At 49.7% G+C, this 22,126-nt stretch overlaps 1 protein-coding gene across 1 annotated transcript in view; it reads right to left on the bottom strand.

The window, feature by feature from the left end:
- Positions 1 to 1,416: 1,416 nt before the first annotated feature.
- LOC139256584 (keratin, type I cytoskeletal 18-like) overlaps positions 1,417 to 22,126 on the bottom strand; it is a 30,381-nt gene continuing 9,671 nt past the window's right edge. The window contains exons 4-8 of the mRNA XM_070874257.1: positions 16,790 to 16,954; positions 16,411 to 16,536; positions 9,245 to 9,459; positions 6,275 to 6,324; positions 1,417 to 1,609 (exon numbers count right to left, since the gene is read on the bottom strand). Of these exons, the coding sequence (XP_070730358.1) occupies positions 1,509 to 1,609; positions 6,275 to 6,324; positions 9,245 to 9,459; positions 16,411 to 16,536; positions 16,790 to 16,954 (657 nt within the window). The 3' untranslated portion in view covers positions 1,417 to 1,508. The remainder of the gene's footprint in view (positions 1,610 to 6,274; positions 6,325 to 9,244; positions 9,460 to 16,410; positions 16,537 to 16,789; positions 16,955 to 22,126) is intronic.

Here is a 22,126-nt window from a genome sequence, read left to right as displayed (position 1 = left end):
AGTGACTTCACCACAGAATATTAACGCAAACGCATTGTTTATTCATCAAACAACTGGCCCCATCACCATCTGTGTATCTGCACCACATCACATTCCTGCTCCTGACAGCTCTGTGATAAAACTGAACACAGCGTGCGAGAGGTGAGTGTCATCTCTCCTTATCGCCCCCACTGAATCCCTCAATCATTTTAAACACCTCCATTAGATCACCCCCTCAACATTGTACACGCAAACTCACCCCACGGAGCACAGCGCGGGAGATGTGTGCAGTCAAACAGCACCTCTCCCCACCCCACTGCAAAACCCCAAACCCCCCCACCCCAACCCCCTCACCCCAAACCCCACCCCCCACCCCAACAGCCTCACCCCAAACCCCCAAACCACCACCCCAACCCCCCCCAAACCCCAACCCCCACCCCAACCCCCTCACCCCAAACCCCCAAACCACCACCCCAACCCCCCCCAAACCCCAACCCCCTCACCCCAAACCCCCAAACCACCACCCCAAACCCCCCCCCAACAGCCTCACCCCAAACCCCCAAACCACCACCCCAAACCTCCAAACCCCCAAATCACCTCCCCAAACCCCCCAAACCACCACCCCAAGCCACCCAAACCCCCAAACCATCACCCCAAACCATCACCCCAAACCCCCAAACCCCTTCACCCCAAACCACTAAACCCCCCCCACCCCAACCCCCTCACCCCAAACCCCATCCCCCACCCCAAACCCCAATCCCCTTCTCCCCACCTCACCCCAAAACCCCAACTCCCCCCACCCCAGCCCCCTCACCACAAACCCCCAAACACCCCCCCGCCCCATCCCAAAACCCCCAAACCCCACCCCAACTCCCTCACCCCAAACCCCCAAACCACCACCCCAAACCCCCAAACCCTGCCCATCCCAACCCTCTCACCCCAAACCCTGCCCATCCCAACCCCCTCACCCCAAACCCCCCCACCCCCTCACTCCAAACCCCCAAACACCCCCCCACCCCCACCCCAAAATCCCCAAACCCCACCCCAAACCACCACTCCAAACCCCCAAACCCCGCCCATCCCAACCCTCTCACCCCAAACCACCCATCCCAACCCCCTTACCCCAAACCCCCAAACCACCCCCCCATCCCAACCCCCTCACCCCAAACCCCAATCCCCTTCTCCCCACCCCACCCCAAACCACCCCCACTCCAACCCTCCCACCCCAAACACCCCCACCCCCCAAACACCCCCATCCCAACATCCCCACCCCAAACCCCCACCACCAGTCTAACACTCCCACACCCCATACCTCCACACCTCACCTCCCCCCCACCCCCCCATACTCTCCATCCCCACACCCCCATCGCCCACAAAGCACCACACCCCCCACACCCTCACACACCCCCATACCCCACACCCCCCACCCCGTCCCACAGAGACTGAACACCCTGAATAACTCCAGCATAATCTGCTGACATTTCCTCTTCCCTCGATTATGATCTCTCGGTAGATCAGGAAGGTTCCTTTCATTCCAGAATTTCTTCCGATTCCTGCTTCTCAGAAATCACCTTCCCGTCAACAACCTTCTGGGAAATGATGATGACTTTCTTTGCGGTTTTCCTGGTTTCTGCAATACATTTGGAAGGAGAGTGGTGATTTTGCGAGAATATGTGAGTACACAGGACAAACACACAGGAACAGGAGGAGGCCGTTCAGCCCTCATGGCTGCTCCGACATTCAGTCAGATCAGGGCTGATCTGTACCACAAAACCCCTAACCCTTGATACCCCTACCCAACAACAATCTCTCGATCACAGTCCTGAAAATTTCACTTGTCCTCCAGCATCCACAGCCTTTTCGAGGAAGCGAGTTCCAGATTCCCACAAATCCTATGAAAAAGTACTCTGTCCTTTGTGAAAGGTTCCAATAACATTCTCGCAATTGATGCTAAACTGACAGGTCTGTAGTCACCTTCTGTCAATGGGAAGAGTAGTGCAAGGAAGGTAGTGCAGAGGTCTCCTGCGGTCATCCCACTGCAAAACAGATACACTGCTTTGAGTACTGTTGAGGGGGATGACTCATCAGGGGAGGGCAGCAGCAGCCAAGTTCATGGCACCGTGGCTGGCTCTGCTGCACAGGAGGGCAGGAAAAAGAGTGGGAGAGCAATAGTGATAGGGGATTCAATTGTAAGGGGAATAGATAGGCGTTTCTGCGGCCGCAACCGAGACTCCAGGATGGTACGTTGCCTCCCTGGTGCAAGGGTCAAGGATGTCTCGGAGCGAGTGCAGGACATTCTGAAAAGGGAGGGTGAACAGCCAGTTGTCTTGGTGCATATAGGTACCAACGATGTAGGTAAAAAAACGGGATGAGGTCCTACAAGACGAATTTAAGGAGCTAGGAGTTAAATTAAAAAGTAGGACCTCAAAAGTAGTAATCTCAGGATTGCTACCAGTGCCACGTGCTAGTCAGAGTAGGAATCGCAGGATAGTTCAGATGAATACGTGGCTTGAGGAGTGGTGCAGAAGGGAGGGATTCAAATTCCTGGGATATTGGAACCAGTTCTAGGGGAGGTGGGACCAGTACAAACCGGACGGTCTGCACCTGGGCAGGACCGGAACCAATGTCCGACGGGGAGTGTTTGCTAGTGCTGTTGGGGAGGAGTTAAACTAATATGGCAGGGGGATGGGAACCTATGCAGGGAGACAGGGTGAATAAGAATGGGGGCAGGAGCAAAAGATAGAAAGGAGAATAGTAAAAGTGGAGGGCAGAGAAACCCAAGGCAGAAAACAAAAAGGGCCATATTACAGCAAAATTCTAAAGGGGCAAAGTGTGTTAGAAAGACAAGCCTGAAGGCTCTGTGCCTCAATGCGAGGAGTATTCGGAATAAGGTGGACGAATTAACTGCGCAGATAGCAGTTAACGGATATGATGTAATTGGCATCACGGAGACATGGCTCCAGAGTGACCAAGGCTGGGAACTCAACATCCAGGGGTATTCAACATTTAGGAAGGATAGACAGAAAGGAAAAGGAGGCGGGGTGGCGTTGCTGGTTAAAGAGGAAATTAATGCAATAGTAAGGAGGGACATTAGCCTGGATGATGTGGAATCGGTATGGGTGGAGCTACGGAATACCAAAGGACAGAAAACGCTAGTGGGAGTTGTGTACAGGCCACCAAACAGTAGTCGTGAGGTTGGAGACAGCATCAAACAAGAAATTAGGGTTGTGTGCAATAAAAGTACAGCAGTTATCATGGGCGACTTTAATCTACATATAGATTGGGCTAACCAAACTGGTAGCAATGCGGTGGAGAAGGATTTCCTGGAGTGTATTGGGGATGGTTTTCTGGACCAATATATCGAGGAACCAACCAGGGAGCTGGCCATCCTCGACTGGGAGATGAGTAATGAGAAAGGACTAATTAGCAATCTTGTTGTGCGAGGCCCCTTGGGGAAGAGTGACCATAATATGGTAGAATTCTTTATTAAGATGGAGAGTGACAAAGTTAATTCAGAAACTAGGGTCCTGAACTTAAGGAAAGGTAACTTCGATGGTACGAGGCGTGAATTGGAAATGATACTTAAAGGGTTGACGGTGGATAGGCAATGGCAAACATTTAAACATCACATGGATGAACTTTAACAATTGTACATCTCTGTCTAGAGTAAAAATAAAACGGGGAAGGTGGCTCAACCGTGCTAACAAGGGAAATTAAGGATAGTGTTAAATCCAAGGAAGAGGCATATAAATTGGCCAGAAAAAGCAACAAACCTGATGACTGGGAGAAATTTAGAATTCAGTAGAGGAGGACAAAGGATATAATTAAGAGGGAGAAAATAGAGTATGAGAAGAAGCTTGCCGGGAACATAAAAACTGACTGCAAAAGCTTCTATAGATATATGAAGAGAAAAATATTAGTGAAGACAAACGTAGGTTGAAGTCAGATTCAGGTGAATTTATAATGGGGAACAAAGAAATGGCAGACCAGTTGAACAAATACTTTGGTTCTGTCTTCACGAAGGAAGACACAAATAACCTTCCGGAAGTACTGGGGGACCGAGGGTCTAGTGAGGAGGAGGAACTGAAGGAAATCCTTATTAGGCAGGAAATTGTGTTAGGGAAATTGATGGGATTGAAGGCTGATAAATCCCCGGGGCCTGATAGTCTGCATCCCAGAGTAAGGAAGTGGCCCTAGAAATAGTGGATGCATTGGTGATCATTTTCCAACAGTCTATCGACTCTGGATCAGTTCCTATGGACTGGAGGGTAGCTAATGTAACACCACTTTTTAAAAAAGGAGGGAGAGAGAAAGCAGGTAATTAGCCTGACATCAGCAGTGGGGAAAATGTTGGAATCAATCATTAAAGATGAAATAGCAGTGCATTTGGAAAACAGTGACAGGATTGGTCCAAGTCAGCATGGATTTATGAAGAGGAAATCATGCTTGACAAATCTTCTGGAATTTTTGAGGATGTAACTAGTAGAGTGGACAAGGGAGAACCAGTGGATGTGGTGTATTTGGACTTTCAAAAGGCTTTTGACAAGGTCCCACACAAGAAATTGGTGTGCAAAATCACAGCACATGGTTTTGGGGGTAATGTACTGACGTAGATAGAGAACTGGTTGGCAGACAGGAAGCAGAGAGTCGGGATAAACGGATCCTTTTCAGAATGGCAGGCAGTGACTAGTGGGGTGCCGCAGTGCTCAGTGCTGGGACCCCAGCTCTTTACAATATACATCAATGATTTGGATGAAGGAATTGCGTGTAATATCTCCAAGTTTGCAGATGACACTAAACTGGGTGGTGCTGTGAGCTGTGAGGGTGACTTGGATAGGTTAGGTGAGTGGGCAAATGCATGGCAGATGAAGTATAATGTGGATAAATGTGAGGTTATCCACTTTGGGGGCAAAAACGCGAAGATAGAATATTATCTGAATGGCGACAGATTCGGAAAAGGGGAGGTGCAACGAGACCTGGGTGTCATGGTACATCAGTCATTGAAGGTTGGCATGCAGGTGCAGCAGGCGGTTAAGAAGGCAAATGGTATGTTGGCCTTCATAGCGAGGGATTTGAGTATAGGAGCAGGGAGGTCTTACTGCAGTTGTACAGGGCACTTGGTGAGCCCTCACCTGGAATATTGTGTTCAGTTTTGGTCTCCTAATCTGAGGAAGGACGTCCTTGCTATTGAGGGAGTGCAGCGAAGGTTCACCAGACTGATTCCCGGGATGGCAGGACTGACATATGAGGAGAGACTGGATCAACTGGGCCTTTATTCACTGGAGTTTAGAAGGATGAGAAGGGATCTCATAGAAACGTATAAAATTCTGACGGGACAAGACAGGTTAGATGCGGGAAGAATGCTCCCGATGTTGGGGAAGTCCAGAACCAGGGGACACAGTCTTAGGATAAGGGGTAGGCCATTTAGGACTGAGGTGAGGAGAAACTTCTTCACTCAGAGAGGTGTTAACCTGTGGAATTCCCTGCCGCAGAGAGTTGTTGATGCCAGTTCATTGGATATATTCAAGAGGGAGTTAGATATGGTCCTTACGGCTAAAGGGATCAAGGGGTATGGAGAGAAAGCAGGAAAGGGGTACTGAGGGAATGATCAGCCATGATCTTATTGAATGGTGGTGCAGGCTCGAAGGGCCGAATGGCCTCCTCCTGCACCTATTTTCTCTGTTTCTGTCGCCTTCTCTCCCTTTTTCAATAATGGAGTAAGATTTACAATGTTCCAATCCAAAGGAATAGATCCTGAATCTACAGAGCTTTGGAAAATTATGACCAAAGTCTCTGCAATTACCTCACCTACTTATTTGCATATTTTGGGGTGGAGACTGTCAGGTCCTGGCAATTTGTCCATCTTAAGTCCCATTACTTTCTCCATTACCATCTTTGTCATTTACATTAAATCTGCCAATTCCCTCCCCATGACTTATATTGAGGTTCCCTTATACCTAAAAGTAAGTCAAGGGGAGGCAGTGAGTGGATTTAATCTGAAACACAGTGAGTCTGGGTTGAGTTAGCTGACCCCAGCCGGGTCATTGGCGGGACTATTTCAATTGGGCTCAGAGCTATTTGGACTGGAGATGGGAGAATCAGCCAGGTTTCTTATTCCTCACTGCTACCCAGAAATTTCTGCGAGCAGATGCACGGCTGTGGACGCTGGGGAGGACCAGGACTGATGCTGCCTGTGATGCCTCCGTCAGTCGAATAGCCTGCCAATATCCCCCTGCCATGTGGTAGAGACAGGTAGCTGTGCCACTTGCTGTGTGCACCACAGTCACTGACTCACCTCCGAAGCCTGACGTTGGAGCACCCCTCAGGTGATCGGATGAACTGAATCTGCAAAAACAGAAACATGTTTGAGAGCAGTGCAGTGATCGGATTCACTGAGATACTGAGGGCCCCAGGCCACATGGCCTTGTCCTTAACCGCCTCTCACGCCTTCACGCCCACAGTCACCGAACACCCCACACCCTCCGCACACCCACCCACCCAGTCACCGTGCCCCGTTCCTCCAACTCCCACGGTAAACGCCCCACACGCACGCCACACAACCTTACTCTGTACCTAACCCCTGTACCTGCCCTGGGAGTGTTTGATGGGACAGTGTAGAGGGAGCTTTACTCTGTATCTAACCCCCTGTACCTGCCCTGGGAGTGTTTGATGGGACAGTGTAGAGGGAACTTTACTCTGTATCTAACCCCCTGTACATGCCCTGGGAGTGTTTGATGGGACAGTGTAGAGGGAGCTTTACTCTGTATCTAACCCCGTGCTGTACCTGCCCTGGGAGTGTTTGATGGGACAGTGTAGAGGGAACTTTACTCTGTATCTAACCCCCTGTACATGCCCTGGGAGTGTTTGATGGGACAGTGCAGAGGGAGCTTTACTCTGTATCTAACCCCCTGTACCTGTCCTGGGAGTGTTTGATGGGACAGTGTAGAGGGAGCTTTACTCTGTATCTAACCCCCTGTACCTGCCCTGGGAGTGTTTGATGGGACAGTGTAGAGGGAGCATTACTCTGTATCTAACCCCGTGCTGTACCTGTTCTGGGAGTGTTTGATGGGACAGTGTAGAGGGAGTTTTACTCTGTATCTAACCCCGTGCTGTACCTGTTCTGGGAGTGTATGATGGGACAGTGTAGAGGGAGTTTTACTCTGTATCTAACCCCGTGCTGTACCTGCCCTGGGAGTGTTTGATGGGACAGTGTAGAGGGAGCTTTACTCTGTATCTAACCCCCTGTACCTACCCTGGGAGTGTTTGATGGGACAGTGTAGAGGGAGCTTTACTCTGTACCTAACCCCTGTACCTGCCCTGGGAGTGTTTGATGGGACAGTGGAGAGGGAGCTTTACTCTGTATCTAACCCCGTGCTGTATCTGCCCTGGGTGTGTTTGATGGGACAGTGTAGAGGGAGCTTTACTCTGTATCTAACCCCCTGTAGCTGCCCTGGGAGTGTTTGATGGGACAGTGTAGAGGGAGCTTTACTCTGTATCTAACCCCGTGCTGCACCTGCCCTGGGCGTGTTTGACTGTACAGAGTGGAGGGAGCTTTACTCTGTATCTAATCCGTGCTGTACCTGTCCTGGGAGTGTTTGATGGGACAGTGTAGAGGGAGCTTTACTCTGTTTCTAACACCCTGTACCTGCCCTGTGAGTGTTTGATGGGACAGTGTAGAGGGAGCTTTACTCTGTATCTCACCCCGTGCTGTACCGGCCCTGGGAGTGTTTGATGGGACAGTGTAGAGGGAGCTTTACTCTGTATCTCACCCCGTGCTGTACCGGCCCTGGGAGTGTTTGATGGGACAGTGTAGAGGGAGTTTTACTCTGTATCCAACCCGTGGTGTACCTGCCCTGGGAGTGTTTGATGGGACAGTGTAGAGGGAGCTTTACTCAGTATCTAAACTCCTGTACCTGCCCTGGGAGTGTTTGACGGGACAGTGTAGAGGGAGCTTTACTCTGTATCTAACCCCATGCTGTACCTGCCCTGGGAGTGTTTGATGGGACAGTGTAGAGGGAGCTTTACTCTGTATCTAGCCCCCTGTACCTGCCCTGGGAGTGTTTGATGGGACAGTGTAGAGGGAGCTTTACTCTGTATCTAACCCTGTGCCTGAAGTGAATTCCTAGAGTTTCCCCCCCTTCACTTAGCGGGTGATTGGGGAGCGGGTGATGGGGAGCGGGTGATGGGGAACGGGTGATGGGGAGCGGGTGATGGGGAGTGCGTGATGGGGAGCGGGTGATGGGGAGCGCGTGATGGGGAGCGCGTGATGGGGAGCGGGTGATGGGGAGTGGGTAATGGGGAGTGGGTGATGGGGGGGGAGTGGGTGATAGGGAGTGGGTGATGGGGGGGGAGTGGGTGATAGGGAGTGGGTGATGGGGAGCGATGATGGGGGGGGGAGTGGGTGATGGGAAGCGGGTGATGGGGAGTGGGTGATGGGGAGCGGGTGATGGGGAGCGGGTGATGGGGAGCGGGTGATGGGGAGTGGGTGATGGGGAGTGGGTGATGGGGGGGAGTGGGTGATGGGGAGTGGGTGATGGGGAGTGGGTGATGGGGGGGGAGTGGGTGATGGGGAGTGGGTGATGGGGAGTGGGTGATGGGGAGCGGGTGATGGGGAGTGGGTGATGGGGGGGGAGTGGGTGATAGGGAGTGGGTGATGGGGAGTGGGTGATGGGGAGTGGGTGATGGGGAGTGGGTGATGGGGAGCGGGTGATGGGGAGCGGGTGATGGGTAGTGGGTGATGGGGAGCGGGTGATGGGGAGTGGGTGATGGGGAGCGATGATGGGGGGGGGAGTGGTTGATAGGGAGTGGGTGATGGGGAGTGGGTGATGGGGAGTGGGTGATGGGGAGTGGGTGATGGGGAGCGGTGATGGGGAGTGGGTGATGGGGAGTGGGTGATGGGGAGTGGGTGATGGGGAGTGGGTGATGGGGAGTGGGTGTTGGGGAGTGGGTGATGGGGAGTGGGTGATGGGGAGTGGGTGATGGGGAGTGGGTGATGGGGAGTGGGTGATGGGGAGTGGGTGATGGGGAGCGGGTGATGGGGAGTGGGTGATGGGGAGCGGGTGATGGGGAGCGGGTGATGGGGAGCGGGTGATGGGGAGCGGGTGATGGGGAGTGGGTGATGGGGAGTGGGTGATGGGGAGCGGGTGATGGGGAGTGGGTGATGGGGAGTGGGTGATGGGGAGCGGGTGATGGGGAGCGGTGATGGGGAGTGGGTGATGGGGAGTGGGTGATGGGGAGTGGGTGATGGGGAGAGCGGCCATTTTACCCATCTCCCTCCAGCAGGCGACGATAAGTGTCAATCTCGGCCTGCAGCCTCATCTTGGTGTTGAGGAGCGTCTGGTATTCTACATCCTGGTTCTTCAGCTCGGTGCGGATCTTGGCCAGCTGCTGCTCGAGGTTGATGATGTTATTATTCAGTGCCTGGAGCTCGGAGGCTGTGCGCTCCTCTGTATCCTGCAGCGTGTCCTCCATCGAATTGATCTGCGGGGAGAGAGTCACTCTCACGAGACAATACTAGTCATTGCCTCCCTCTCCTTAAACTCCTCAACCCACCATTGCTTCCTGACCGTACCTGTTACATGAGCAGAAACCCCTGGATAGCGTCCCTCACAGGGACCCATGTGATGGGCAGTCTCGGTCTGATATCAGAGTCCGGCAGAGTTGTGACCACCTCCTTGGTGAAGTGGGCCTCCTAAACAAGTCCCTCGCATTGTGCCAGGACTGGAGAATTTTAGCTATGAGAAAAGATTGGATAAGCTGGGGTTGTTTACTTGATTTAGACCTCCCCTGGTCCTGATGAAATCCCCTGGTCCTGATGAAATGCATCCCAGGCTATTAAAAGAGATGGCAGAAGTTATAGCAGATGCATTGGTTATAATCTACCAAAATTCAACTGGACTCTGGGGAGGTACCAGCGGATTGGAAAGCAGCTAATGTAACACCTCTGTTTAAAAAAGGGGGCAGACAAAAGGCAGGTAACTATAGGCCGGTTAGTGTAACATCTGTAGTGGGGAAAATGCTTGAAGCTATCATTAAGGAAGAAATAGCGGGACATCTAGATAGGAATAGTGCAATCAAGCAGACGCAGCATGGATACATGAAGGGGAAATCATGTTTAACTAATTTACTGGAATTCTTTGAGGATATAACGAGCATGGTGGATAGAGGTGTACTGATGGATGTGGTGTATTTAGATTTCCAAAAGGCATTCGATAAGGTGCCACACAAAATGTTACTGCAGAAGATAAAGATACGCGGAGTCAGAGGAAATGTATTAGCATGGATCGAGAATTGGCTGGCGAACAGAAAGCAGAGAGTCGGGATAAATGGGTCTTTTTGGGTTGGAAATCAGTGGTTAGTGGTGTGCCACAGGGATCGGTGCTGGGACCACAACTGTTTACAATATACATAGATGACCTGGAGGAGGGGACAGAGTGTAGTGTAACAAAATTTGCAGATGACACTAAGATTAGTGGGAAAGCGGGTTGTGTAGAGGACACAGAGAGGCTGCAAAGAGATTTAGATAGGTTAAACGAATGGGCTAAGATTTGGCAGATGGAATACAATGTCGGAAAATGTGAGGTCATCCACCTTGGGAAAAAAAACAGTAAAAGGGAATATTATTTGAATGGGGAGAAATTACAACAGGTGCAGAGGGACCTGGGGGTCCTTGTGCATGAATCCCAAAAAGTTAGTTTACAGGTGCAACAGGTAATCAGGAAGGCGAATGGAATGTTGGCCTTCATTGCGAGAGGGATGGAGTACAAAAGCAGGGAGGTCCTGCTGCAACTGTATAGGGTATTGGTGAGGCCGCACTGGAGTACTGCGTGCAGTTTTGGTCACCTTACTTAAGGAAGGATATACTGGCTTTGGAGGGGGTACAGAGACGATTCACTAGGCTGATTCCGGAGATGAGGGGGTTACCTTATGATGATAGATTGAATAGACTGGGTCTTTACTCGTTGGAGTTCAGAAGGATGAGGGGTGATCTTATAGAAACATTTAAAATAATGAAAGGGATAGACAAGATAGAGGCAGAGAGGTTGTTTCCACTAGTCAGGGAGACTAGAACTAGGGGGCACAGCCTCAAAATACGGGGGAGCCAATTTAAAACAGAGGGTTGTGAATCTGTGGAATTCTCTGCCCAGGGAAGCAGTTGAGGCTAGCTCATTGAATGTATTCAAGTCACAGACAGATAGATTTTTAACCAATAAGGGGAGAGGGCGGGTAAGTGGAGCTGAGTCCACGGCCAGATCAGCCATGATCTTGTTGAATGGTGGAGCAGGCTCGAGGGGCTAGATGGCCTACTCCTGTTCCTAATTCTTATGTTCTTATGTTTAATGTAGGGGTCATGATTAAGAAGTTTACAGATGATACAAAAATAGGCCATGTGGTTGATACTTAAAGGGTTGACAGTGGATAGGTAATGGCAAACATTTAAAGATCACATGGATGAACTTCAGCAATTGTACATCCCATCTGAAGTAAAAATAAAACGGGGAAGGTGGCTCAACCATAGCTAACAAGAGAAATTAAGGATAGTGTTAAATCCAAGGAAGGGGCATATAAATTGGCCAGAAAAAGCATCAAACCTGAGGACTGGGAGAAATTTAGAATTCAGCAGAGGAGGACAAAGGGTTTAATTAGGAGGGGGAAAATAGAGTATGAGAGTAAGCTTGCTGGGAACATAAAAACTGACTGCAAAAGCTTCTATAGATATATGAAGAGAAAACGATTAGTGAAGACAAACGTAGGTCCCTTGCAGTCAGATTCAGGTGAATTTATAATGGGGAACAAAGAAATGGCAGACCAGTTGAACAAATACTTTGGTTCTGTCTTCACGAAGGAAGACACAAATAACCTTCCAGATGTACTAGGGGACCGAGGGTCTAACAAGAAGAAGGAACTGAAGGAAATCCTTATTAGGCGGGAAATTGTGTTCAGGAAATTGATGGGATTGAAGGCCGATAAATCCCCAGGGCCTGATAGTCTGCATTCCAGAGTACTTAAGGAAGTGGCCCTAGAAATGGTGGATGCATTGGTGATCATTTTCCAACAGTCTATCGACTCTGGATCAGTTCCTATGGACTGGAGGGTAGCTAATGTAACACCACTTTTTAAAAAGGGAGGGAGAGAGAAAATGGGTAATTATAGACTGGTTAGCCTGACATCAGTAGTGGGGAAAATGTTGGAATCAGTTATTAAAGATAAAATAGCAGCGCACTTGGAAAGCAGTGACAGGATCGGTCCAAGTCAGCATGGATTTATGAAAGGGAAATCATGTTTGACAAATCTTCTAGAATTTTTTGAGGATGTAACTAGTAGAGTGGACAAGGGAGAACCAGTGGATGTGGTGTATTTGGACTTTCAAAAGGATTTTGACTAGGTCCCACACAAGAAATTGGTGTGCAAAATTAAAGAACATGGTATTGGGGGTAATGTACTGACGTGGATAGAGAACTGGTTGGCAGACAGGAAGCAGAGAGTCGGGATAAACGGGTCCTTTTCAGAATGGCAGGCAGTGACTAGTGGGTCCCACAGGGCTCAGTGCTGGGACCCTAGCTATTTACAATATACATTAACGATTTAGATGAAGTAATTGAGTTTGCAGATGGCACTAAGCTGGATGGCGGTGTGAGCTGTGAGGCTCGAAGGGCCAAATGGCCTACTCCTGCAACTATTTTCTATGTTTCTACGTAAGACGAAAACTGTAGACTGCAGGAAGATTTCAATCAACTGGTCAGGTGGGCAGAACATGGCAAATGGAATTCAATCCAGAGAAGTGTGAGGTAATGCATTTGGGGAGGGATAACAAGGGAAGGAATACACAATAAATGGTAGGACACTGAGAGGCGTAGAGGAACAAAGGGACCTGGGAGTGCAGGTCCACAGATCCCTGAAGGGAGCAGGCCAGGTAGATAAGGTGGTTAAGAAGGCATATGGAATACTTGTCTTTATTAGTAAAGGCATGTAATACAAGAGCAAGGAGGTTATGCTTGAACTGTATAAAACACTGGTTAGGCCACAGCTGGAGTACTGCGTACAGTTCTGGTCACCACATTACAGGAAAGATGTGATTGTACTGGAGACAGTACAGAGGAGATTTACCAGGATGTTGCCGGGACTGGACAATTTTAGCGATGAGGAAAGATTCAATAGGCTGGGGTTGTTTTCTTTGGAACAGAGGAGGCTGAGAGGAGACCTAATTGAGGTGTATAAAATTATGAGGGGCCTGGGATAGAGTGGATAGTGTAATGTATGCACCTGCACATATGGTCACAGTTTGGTCGAGCTGTTGAGGTGGGAGTGGCTTAGCCAGTCACGTGATGTTTACAAGACTCAATAAAACCCCGGCCAGTTGGGTTCGGGGGATCCACGATGGGGCAGGTGGTTGTGAGCCTGGTGGATGAACTGGTAATGTGTCGTGTGATTGTTCATTACTAATAAACCAATCAATTCTTAATAGCAATGTGTGGCTATAAATTCTTAAGCAAAGAACCCATGAAAGATAGGAAGGATCTATTTCCCTTAACAGAGGGGTCAACAACCAGTGTGAATGTATGAGAGTGTGTGAGAGAGTGTGTGTGAGTGTGTGTGTGTGAGAATGTGTGTGTGAGAGTGTGTGTGGGGTGTGTGTGTGAGTATGTGTGTGAGTGTGTGGGGTGTGTGTGGGGTGTGTGTGTGAGTGTGTGTGTGTGTGGGTTGTGAATGTGAGTGTGTGTGGGGTGTGAGTGTGTGTGTGTGGACTGTGAGTGTGAGTGAGAGTGTGTGGGGGTGTGTGAGTGTGTGTGGGGGTGTGTGAGTGTGTGTGAGTGTGAGTGTGTGTATGGGGGATGTGTGAGTGTGTGTGTGTGAGTGAGAGTGAGAGTGAGAGTGTGAGTGTATGGTGTGTATGAATGTGTCAGAGTGTGTGTGTGTGTGAGTGTGTGGGGTGTGTGTGTCAGTGTGTGTGTGTGTGTGAGTGTGTGGGGTGTGTGTGTCAGTGTGTGTGTGAGTGTGTGGGGGGTGTGAGTGTGAGTGTGAGTGTGTGTGTGTGGGGGGTGTGTGAGTGTGAGTGTGTGTGTGGGGGGTGTGTGAGTGTGAGTGTGTGCGTGTAAGTGTGTGCGTGTGAGTGTGCGTGTGTGTGTGTGAGTGTGTGTGAGTGTGTGTGAGTGTGTGGGGTGTGTGTGTGTGTGAGTGTGTGGGGTGTGTGTCAGTGTGTGTGTGAGTGTGTGTGTGTATGGGGTGTGTGAGTGCGTGTGTCAGTGTGTGTGTGTGTGAGTGAGTGTGTGTGGTGTGTGTGAGTGAGAGTGTGAGTATGTGTGTGTGAGTGAGTGTGCGGGGTGTGTGTCAGTGTGTGTGTGAGTGTGAGTGTATGGGGTGTGTGAGTGTGAGTGTGTGTGTGTGAGTGTGTGGGGTGCGTGTCAGTGTGTGTGTGAGTGTGTGTGTATGGGGTGTGTGAGTGTGAGTGTGTGTGTGTGAGTGTGTGTGAGTGTGTGTGTGAGTGAGTGTGTGTGGGGTGTGTGTCAGTGTGTGTGTGAGTGTGTGTGTGAGTGAGTGTGTGAGTGAGTGTGTGTGGGGTGTGTGAGTGCGTGTGTCAGTGTGTGTGGTGTGTGTGAGTGTCAGTGTGTGTGAGTGAGTGTGTGTGGGGTGTGTGTCAGTGTGTGTGTGAGTGAGTGTGTGTGGGGTGTGTGAGTGTGTGTGTGAGTGTGTGTGTATGGGGTGTGTGAGTGTGAGTGTGTGTGTGTGAGTGTGTGGGGTGTGTGTCAGTGTGAGTGTCAGTGTGTGTGTGAGTGAGTGTGTGCGGGGTGTGTGTCAGTGTGTGTGGTGTGTGTGAGTGTGTGGTGTGTGTGAGTGAGTGTGTATGGGGTGTGTGAGTGTGAGTGTCAGTGTGTGTGTGAGTGAGTGTGTGTGGGGTGTGTGTCAGTGTGAATGTCAGTGTGTGTGTGAGTGAGTGTGTGCGGGGTGTGTGTCAGTGTGTGTGGTGTGTGTGAGTGTCAGTGTGTGTGAGTGAGTGTGTGTGGGGTGTGTGTCAGTGTGTGTGTGAGTATCAGTGTGTGAGTGAGTGTGTGAGTGAGTGTGTGTGGTGTGTGTGAGTATCAGTGTGTGTGAGTGAGTGTGTGTGGGGTGTGTGAGTATCAGTGTGTGAGTGAGTGTGTGTGGGGTGTGTGTCAGTGTGTGCGGGGTGTGTGTCAGTGTGTGTAGGGTGTGTGTCAGTGTGTGAGTGAGTGTGTGCGGGTGTGTGTCAGTGTGTGCGGGTGTGTGTCAGTGTGTGCGGGGTGTGTGAGTATCAGTGTGTGAGTGAGTGTGTGCGGGGTGTGTGTCAGTGTGTGTGGGGTGTGTGAGTGAGTGTGTGTGTGAGTGTGTGTGGGGGGTGTGAGTATCAGTGTGAGTGAGTGTGTGTGGGGTGTGTGAGTATCAGTGTGTGAGTGAGTGTGTGCGGGGTGTGTGTCAGTGTGTGTGGGGTGTGTGAGTATCAGTGTGTGTGAGTGAGTGTGTGCGGGGTGTGTGTCAGTGTGTGTGAGTGAGTGTGTGTGGGGTGTGTGAGTATCAGTGTGTGAGTGAGTGTGTGCGGGGTGTGTGTCAGTGTGTGTGAGTGAGTGTGTGTGGGGTGTGTGTGTATCAGTGTGTGAGTGAGTGTGTGCGGGGTGTGTGTCAGTGTGTGTGGGGTGTGAGTATCAGTGTGTGTGTCAATGTGTGCGGGGTGTGTGTCAGTGTGTGTGTGAGTGTGTGTGGGGGGTGTGAGTGAGTGTGTGTGCGGGGTGTGTGTCAGTGTGTGTGGGGTGAGAGTATCAGTGTGTGTGTCAGTGTGTGCGGGGTGTGTGTCAGTGTGTGTGTGAGTGTGTGTGGGGGGTGTGAGTGAGTGTGTGTGTGTGGGGTGTGTGTCAGTGTGTGTGTGGGGTGTGAGTATCAGTGTGTGAGTGAGTGTGTGCGGGGTGTGTGTGAGTGTGTGTGGGGTGTGAGTATCAGTGTGTGTGTGAGTGTGTGCGGGGTGTGTGAGTATCAGTGTGTGTGTGAGTGTGTGCGGGGTTTGTGTCAGTGTGTATGTGAGTGTGTGTGTATGGGGTGTGTGAGTGTGAGTGTGTGTGTGTGAGTGTGTGCGGGGTGTGTGTCAGTGTGTGTGTGAGTGTGTGGGGGGTGTGTCAGTGTGTGTGTGAGTGTGTGCGGGGTGTGTGTCAGTGTGTGTGTGAGTGTGTGTGGGGGGTGTGAGTATCAGTGTGTGTGTGTGAGTGTGTGCGGGGTGTGTGTCAGTGTGTGTGGGGTGTGTGAGTGAGTGTGTGTGTGAGTGTGTGTGGGGGGTGTGAGTATCAGTGTGAGTGAGTGTGTGTGGGGTGTGTTTGTATCAGTGTGTGAGTGAGTGTGTGCGGGGTGTGTGTCAGTGTGTGTGGGATGTGAGTATCAGTGTGTGTGTCAGTGTGTGCGGGGTGTGTGTCAGTGAGGGTCTGGACATACCATGGTTCCCAGCGAGCGTCGCTCAGCCTCCAGGCTCTTGATCTGACGACGGATATCCATCACCTGCTGCTTTGCCGCCTGCAGAGCCTCGCTGTTCCTGGAGGCTTCAAAAGAGGCGGCATCAAACTGTGAAACAGAGAGCGCGTGACAGACGTTAGATATCATCCGATACATGCACCCGACACACCCACTGACACACTCACACACTCACTCACACTTACACACAACTTACTCACACACACACACTCAGACACATTGACTCATACACACTCACACTCAGACACACACGCACTCACACTCTCACATACTCACTCACCACACACACTCACACTCAGACACACTCAGGCCCACACACACACACTCGCGCACACCCTGTTACCTTCTTTCTGTAACACTCCTCCGCGTCCTTCTTGTTCTGATCTGCCAGTGCTTGATATTCCTGACGGATTTTGTTGATAACTTGTCCAAGGTCTTCCTCATCAGAATTCTCAACCTCCACAGACACATCGGAACCTGTAATCTGCCTTTTGAGATCATCCACATCCTGCAAAGCGAGAGAGAGACTGTGAATATCACAGGGACTGAGAGAGAGAGAGAGAGACTGTGAATATCACAGGGACTGAGAGAGAGAGAGAGAGTCTGTGAATATCACAGGGACTGAGAGAGAGAGAGAGAGAGACTGTGAATATCACAGGGACTGAGAGAGAGAGAGAGAGAGAGAGAGACTGTGAATATCACAGGGACTGAGAGAGAGAGAGAGAGAGAGAGAGAGACTGTGAATATCATAGGGACTGAGAGAGAGAGAGAGAGAGAGAGAGACTGTGAATATCACAGGGACTGAGAGAGAGAGAGAGAGACTGTGAATATCACAGGGACTGAGAGAGAGAGAGAGAGTCTGTGAATATCACAGGGACTGAGAGAGAGAGAGAGAGAGACTGTGAATATCACAGGGACTGAGAGAGAGAGAGAGAGAGAGAGAGAGACTGTGAATATCACAGGGACTGAGAGAGAGAGAGAGAGAGAGATTGTGAATATCACAGGGACTGAGAGAGAGAGAGACTGTGAATATCACAGGGACTGAGAGAGAGAGAGAGAGAGACTGTGAATATCACAGGGACTGAGAGAGAGAGAGAGAGAGAGAGACTGTGAATATCACAGGGACTGAGAGAGAGAGAGAGAGAGACTGTGAATATCACAGGGACTGAGAGAGAGAGAGAGAGAGACTGTGAATATCACAGGGACTGAGAGAGAGAGAGAGAGAGAGAGAGACTGTGAATATCACAGGGACTGAGAGAGAGAGAGACTGTGAATATCACAGGGACTGAGAGAGAGAGAGAGAGAGAGAGAGAGAGACTGTGAATATCACAGGGACTGAGAGAGAGAGACTGTGAATATCACAGGGACTGAGAGAGAGAGAGAGACTGTGAATATCACAGGGACTGAGAGAGAGAGAGACTGTGAATATCACAGGGACTGATAGAGAGAGAGAGAGAGAGAGACTGTGAATATCACAGGGACTGAGAGAGAGAGAGAGAGAGAGTCTGTGAATATCACAGGGACTGAGAGAGAGAGAGAGAGAGAGAGACTGTGAATATCACAGAGACTGAGAGAGATTGTGAATATCACAGGGACTGAGAGAGAGAGAGAGAGAGAGAGCGAGAGAGACTGTGAATATCACAGGGACTGAGAGAGAGAGAGAGAGAGAGACTGTGAATATCACAGGGACTGAGAGAGAGAGAGAGAGAGAGAGACTGTGAATATCACAGGGACTGAGAGAGAGAGAGAGAGAGAGAGACTGAATATCACAGGGACTGAGAGAGAGAGAGAGACTGTGAATATCACAGGGACTGAGAGAGAGAGAGACTGTGAATATCACAGGGACTGAGAGAGAGAGAGAGAGAGAGACTGTGAATATCACAGGGACTGAGAGAGAGAGAGAGACTGTGAATATCACAGGGACTGAGAGAGAGAGAGAGAGAGAGAGAGACTGTGAATATCACAGGGACTGAGAGAGAGAGAGAGAGAGATTGTGAATATCACAGGGACTGAGAGAGAGAGAGAGAGAGAGAGACTGTGAATATCACAGGGACTGAGAGAGAGAGAGAGAGAGAGAGAGACTGTGAATATCACAGGGACTGAGAGAGAGAGAGAGAGAGAGAGAGAGAGAGAGACTGTGAATATCACAGGGACTGAGAGAGAGAGAGAGAGACTGTGAATATCACAGGGACTGAGAGAGAGAGAGACTGTGAATATCTCAGGGACTGAGAGAGAGAGAGAGAGACTGTGAATATCGCAGGGACTAAGAGAGAGAGAGAGAGAGAGAGACTGTGAATATCACAGGGACTGAGAGAGAGAGAGAGATTGTGAATATCACAGGGACTGAGAGAGAGAGAGAGAGACTGTGAATATCACAGGGACTGAGAGAGAGAGAGAGAGAGACTGTGAATATCACAGGGACTGAGAGAGAGAGAGAGATAGAGAGACTGTGAATATCACAGGGACTGAGAGAGAGAGAGACTGTGAATATCACAGGGACTGAGAGAGAGAGAGAGAGAGAGAGAGAGAGACTGTGAATATCACAGGGACTGAGAGAGAGAGAGACTGTGAATATCACAGGTACTGAGAGAGAGAGAGAGAGAGAGAGACTGTGAATATCACAGGGACTAAGAGAGAGAGAGAGAGACTGTGAATATCACAGGGACTGAGAGAGAGAGAGAGACTGTGAATATCACAGGGACTGAGAGAGAGAGAGAGAGAGAGACTGTGAATATCACAGGGACTGAGAGAAAGAGAGAGAGAGAGTCTGTGAATATCACAGGGACTGAGAGAGAGAGAGAGAGAGAGACTGTGAATATCACAGGGACTGAGAGAGAGAGAGAGAGAGAGAGAGAGTGTGAATATCACAGGGACTGAGAGAGAGAGAGAGAGAGAGAGAGAGAGAGAGTGTGAATATCACAGGGACTGAGAGAGAGAGAGAGAGAGAGACTGTGAATATCACAGGGACTGAGAGAGAGAGAGAGAGAGAGAGACTGTGAATATCACAGGGACTGAGAGAGAGAGAGAGAGAGAGAGAGAGAGACTGTGAATATCACAGGGACTGAGAGAGAGAGAGAGAGAGAGAGAGAGAGACTGTGAATATCTCAGGGACTGAGAGAGAGAGAGAGAGACTGTGAATATCGCAGGGACTAAGAGAGAGAGAGAGAGAGACTGTGAATATCACAGGGACTGAGAGAGAGAGAGAGATTGTGAATATCACAGGGACTGAGAGAGAGAGAGAGAGACTGTGAATATCACAGGGACTGAGAGAGAGAGAGAGAGAGACTGTGAATATCACAGGGACTGAGAGAGAGAGAGAGATAGAGAGACTGTGAATATCACAGGGACTGAGAGAGAGAGAGACTGTGAATATCACAGGGACTGAGAGAGAGAGAGAGAGAGAGAGACTGTGAATATCACAGGGACTGAGAGAGAGAGAGACTGTGAATATCACAGGTACTGAGAGAGAGAGAGAGAGAGACTGTGAATATCACAGGGACTAAGAGAGAGAGAGAGAGAGAGACTGTGAATATCACAGGGACTGAGAGAGAGAGAGAGACTGTGAATATCACAGGGACTGAGAGAGAGAGAGAGAGAGAGACTGTGAATATCACAGGGACTGAGAGAAAGAGAGAGAGAGAGTCTGTGAATATCACAGGGACTGAGAGAGAGAGAGAGAGAGAGACTGTGAATATCACAGGGACTGAGAGAGAGAGAGAGAGAGAGAGTGTGTGAATATCACAGGGACTGAGAGAGAGCGAGAGAGACTGTGAATATCACAGGGACTGAGAGAGAGAGAGAGAGAGAGAGAGAGAGACTGTGAATATCACAGGGACTGAGAGAGAGAGAGAGAGAGAGAGAGAGTGTGAATATCACAGGGACTGAGAGAGAGAGAGAGAGACTGTGAATATCACAGGGACTGAGAGAGAGAGAGAGAGAGAGAGAGAGACTGTGAATATCACAGGAACTGAGAGAGAGAGAGAGAGAGCGTGTGAATATCACAGGGACTGAGAGAGAGAAACATAGAAACATAGAAAATAGGTGCAGAAGTAGGCCATTTTGCCCTTCAAGCCTGCACCACCATTCATTAAGATCATGGCTGATCATTCCCTCAGTACCCCTTTCCTGCTTTCTCTCCATACCCCATGATCCCTTTAGCCGAAGGGCCATATCTAACTCCCTCTTCAATATATCCAATGAACTGGCATCAACAACTCTCTGTGGTAGGGAATTCCACAGGTTAACAACTCTCTGAGTTTCTCCTCATCTCAGTCCTAAATGGCTTACCCCTTATCCTAAGACTATGTCCCCTGGTTCTGGACATCCCCAACATCGGGACCTGTCCAGTCCCGTCAGAATCTTATATGTTTCTATGAGATCCCCTCTCATCCTTCTAAACTCCAGTGAATACAGGCCCAGTTGATCCAGTCTCTCCTCATATGTCAGTCCTACCATCCCTGGAATCAGTCTGGTGAACCTTCGCTGCACTCCCTCAATAGCAAGAACGTCCTTCCTCAGATTAGGAGACCAAAACTGAACACAATATTCCAGGTGAGGCCTCACCAAAGCCCTGTAAATTGCAGTAAGACCTCCCTGCTCCAATACTCAAATCCCCTAGCTATGAAGGCCAACATACCATTTGCCTTCTTCACCGCCTGCTGTACCTGCATGCCAACTTTAATGACTGATGTACCATGACACCCAGGTCTCGTTGCACCTCCCCTTTTCCTAATCTGCCGCCATTCAGATAATATTCTGCCTTCCTGTTTTTGCCCCCAAAGTGGATAACCTCACATTTATCCACATTATACTGCATCTGCCATGTATTTGCCCACTCACCGAACCTGTCCAAGTCACCCTGCAGCCTCTTAGCATCCTCCTCACAGCTCACACCGCCACCCAGCTTAGTGTCATCTGCAAACTTGGAGATATTACACTCAATTCCTTCATCTAAATCATTAATATACATTGTAAATAGCTGGGGTCCCAGCACTGAGCCCTGCAGCACCCCATTGTCACTGCCTGCCATTCTGAAAAGGACCCGTTTATCCCGACTCTCTGTTTCCTGTCTGCCAACCAGTTCTCTATCCACGTCAGTATATTGCCCCCAATACCATGTGCTTTGATTTTGCACACCAATCTCTTATGTGTGACCTTGTCAAAGGCCTTTTGAAAGTCCAAATACACCACATCCACTGGTTCTCCCTTGTCCACTCTACTCGTTACATCCTCAAAAAATTTCAGAAGATTTGTCAAGCATGATTTCCCTTTCATAAATCCATGCTGACTTGGACCGATCCTGTCACTGCTTTCCAAATGCGCTGCTATTTCATCTTTAATAATTGATTCCAACATTTCCCCCACTACTGATGTCAGGCTAACCGATCTATAATTACCCGTTTTCTCTCTCCCAACTTTTTTAAAAAGTGGTATTACATTAGCTACCTTCCAGTCCATAGGAACTGATCCAGAGTCGATAGACTATTGGAAAATGATCACCAATGCATCCACTATTTCTCGGGCCACTTCCTTAAGTACTCTGGGATGCAGACAATCAGGCCCGGGGATTTATCGGCCTTCAATCCCATCAATTTCCCCAACACAATTTCCCGACTAATTAGGATATCCTTCAATTCCTCGTTCTCACTCGACCCTCGGTCCCCTAGTACATCCAAAAGGT

Source organism: Pristiophorus japonicus, chromosome 3, assembly GCF_044704955.1.
Source record: "Pristiophorus japonicus isolate sPriJap1 chromosome 3, sPriJap1.hap1, whole genome shotgun sequence".
In the NCBI taxonomy this organism is placed as follows: Eukaryota; Metazoa; Chordata; class Chondrichthyes; family Pristiophoridae; genus Pristiophorus; species Pristiophorus japonicus.
Note: the sequence above shows the minus strand (reverse complement) of the source record. Positions and strands in the feature narration are given on the sequence as shown.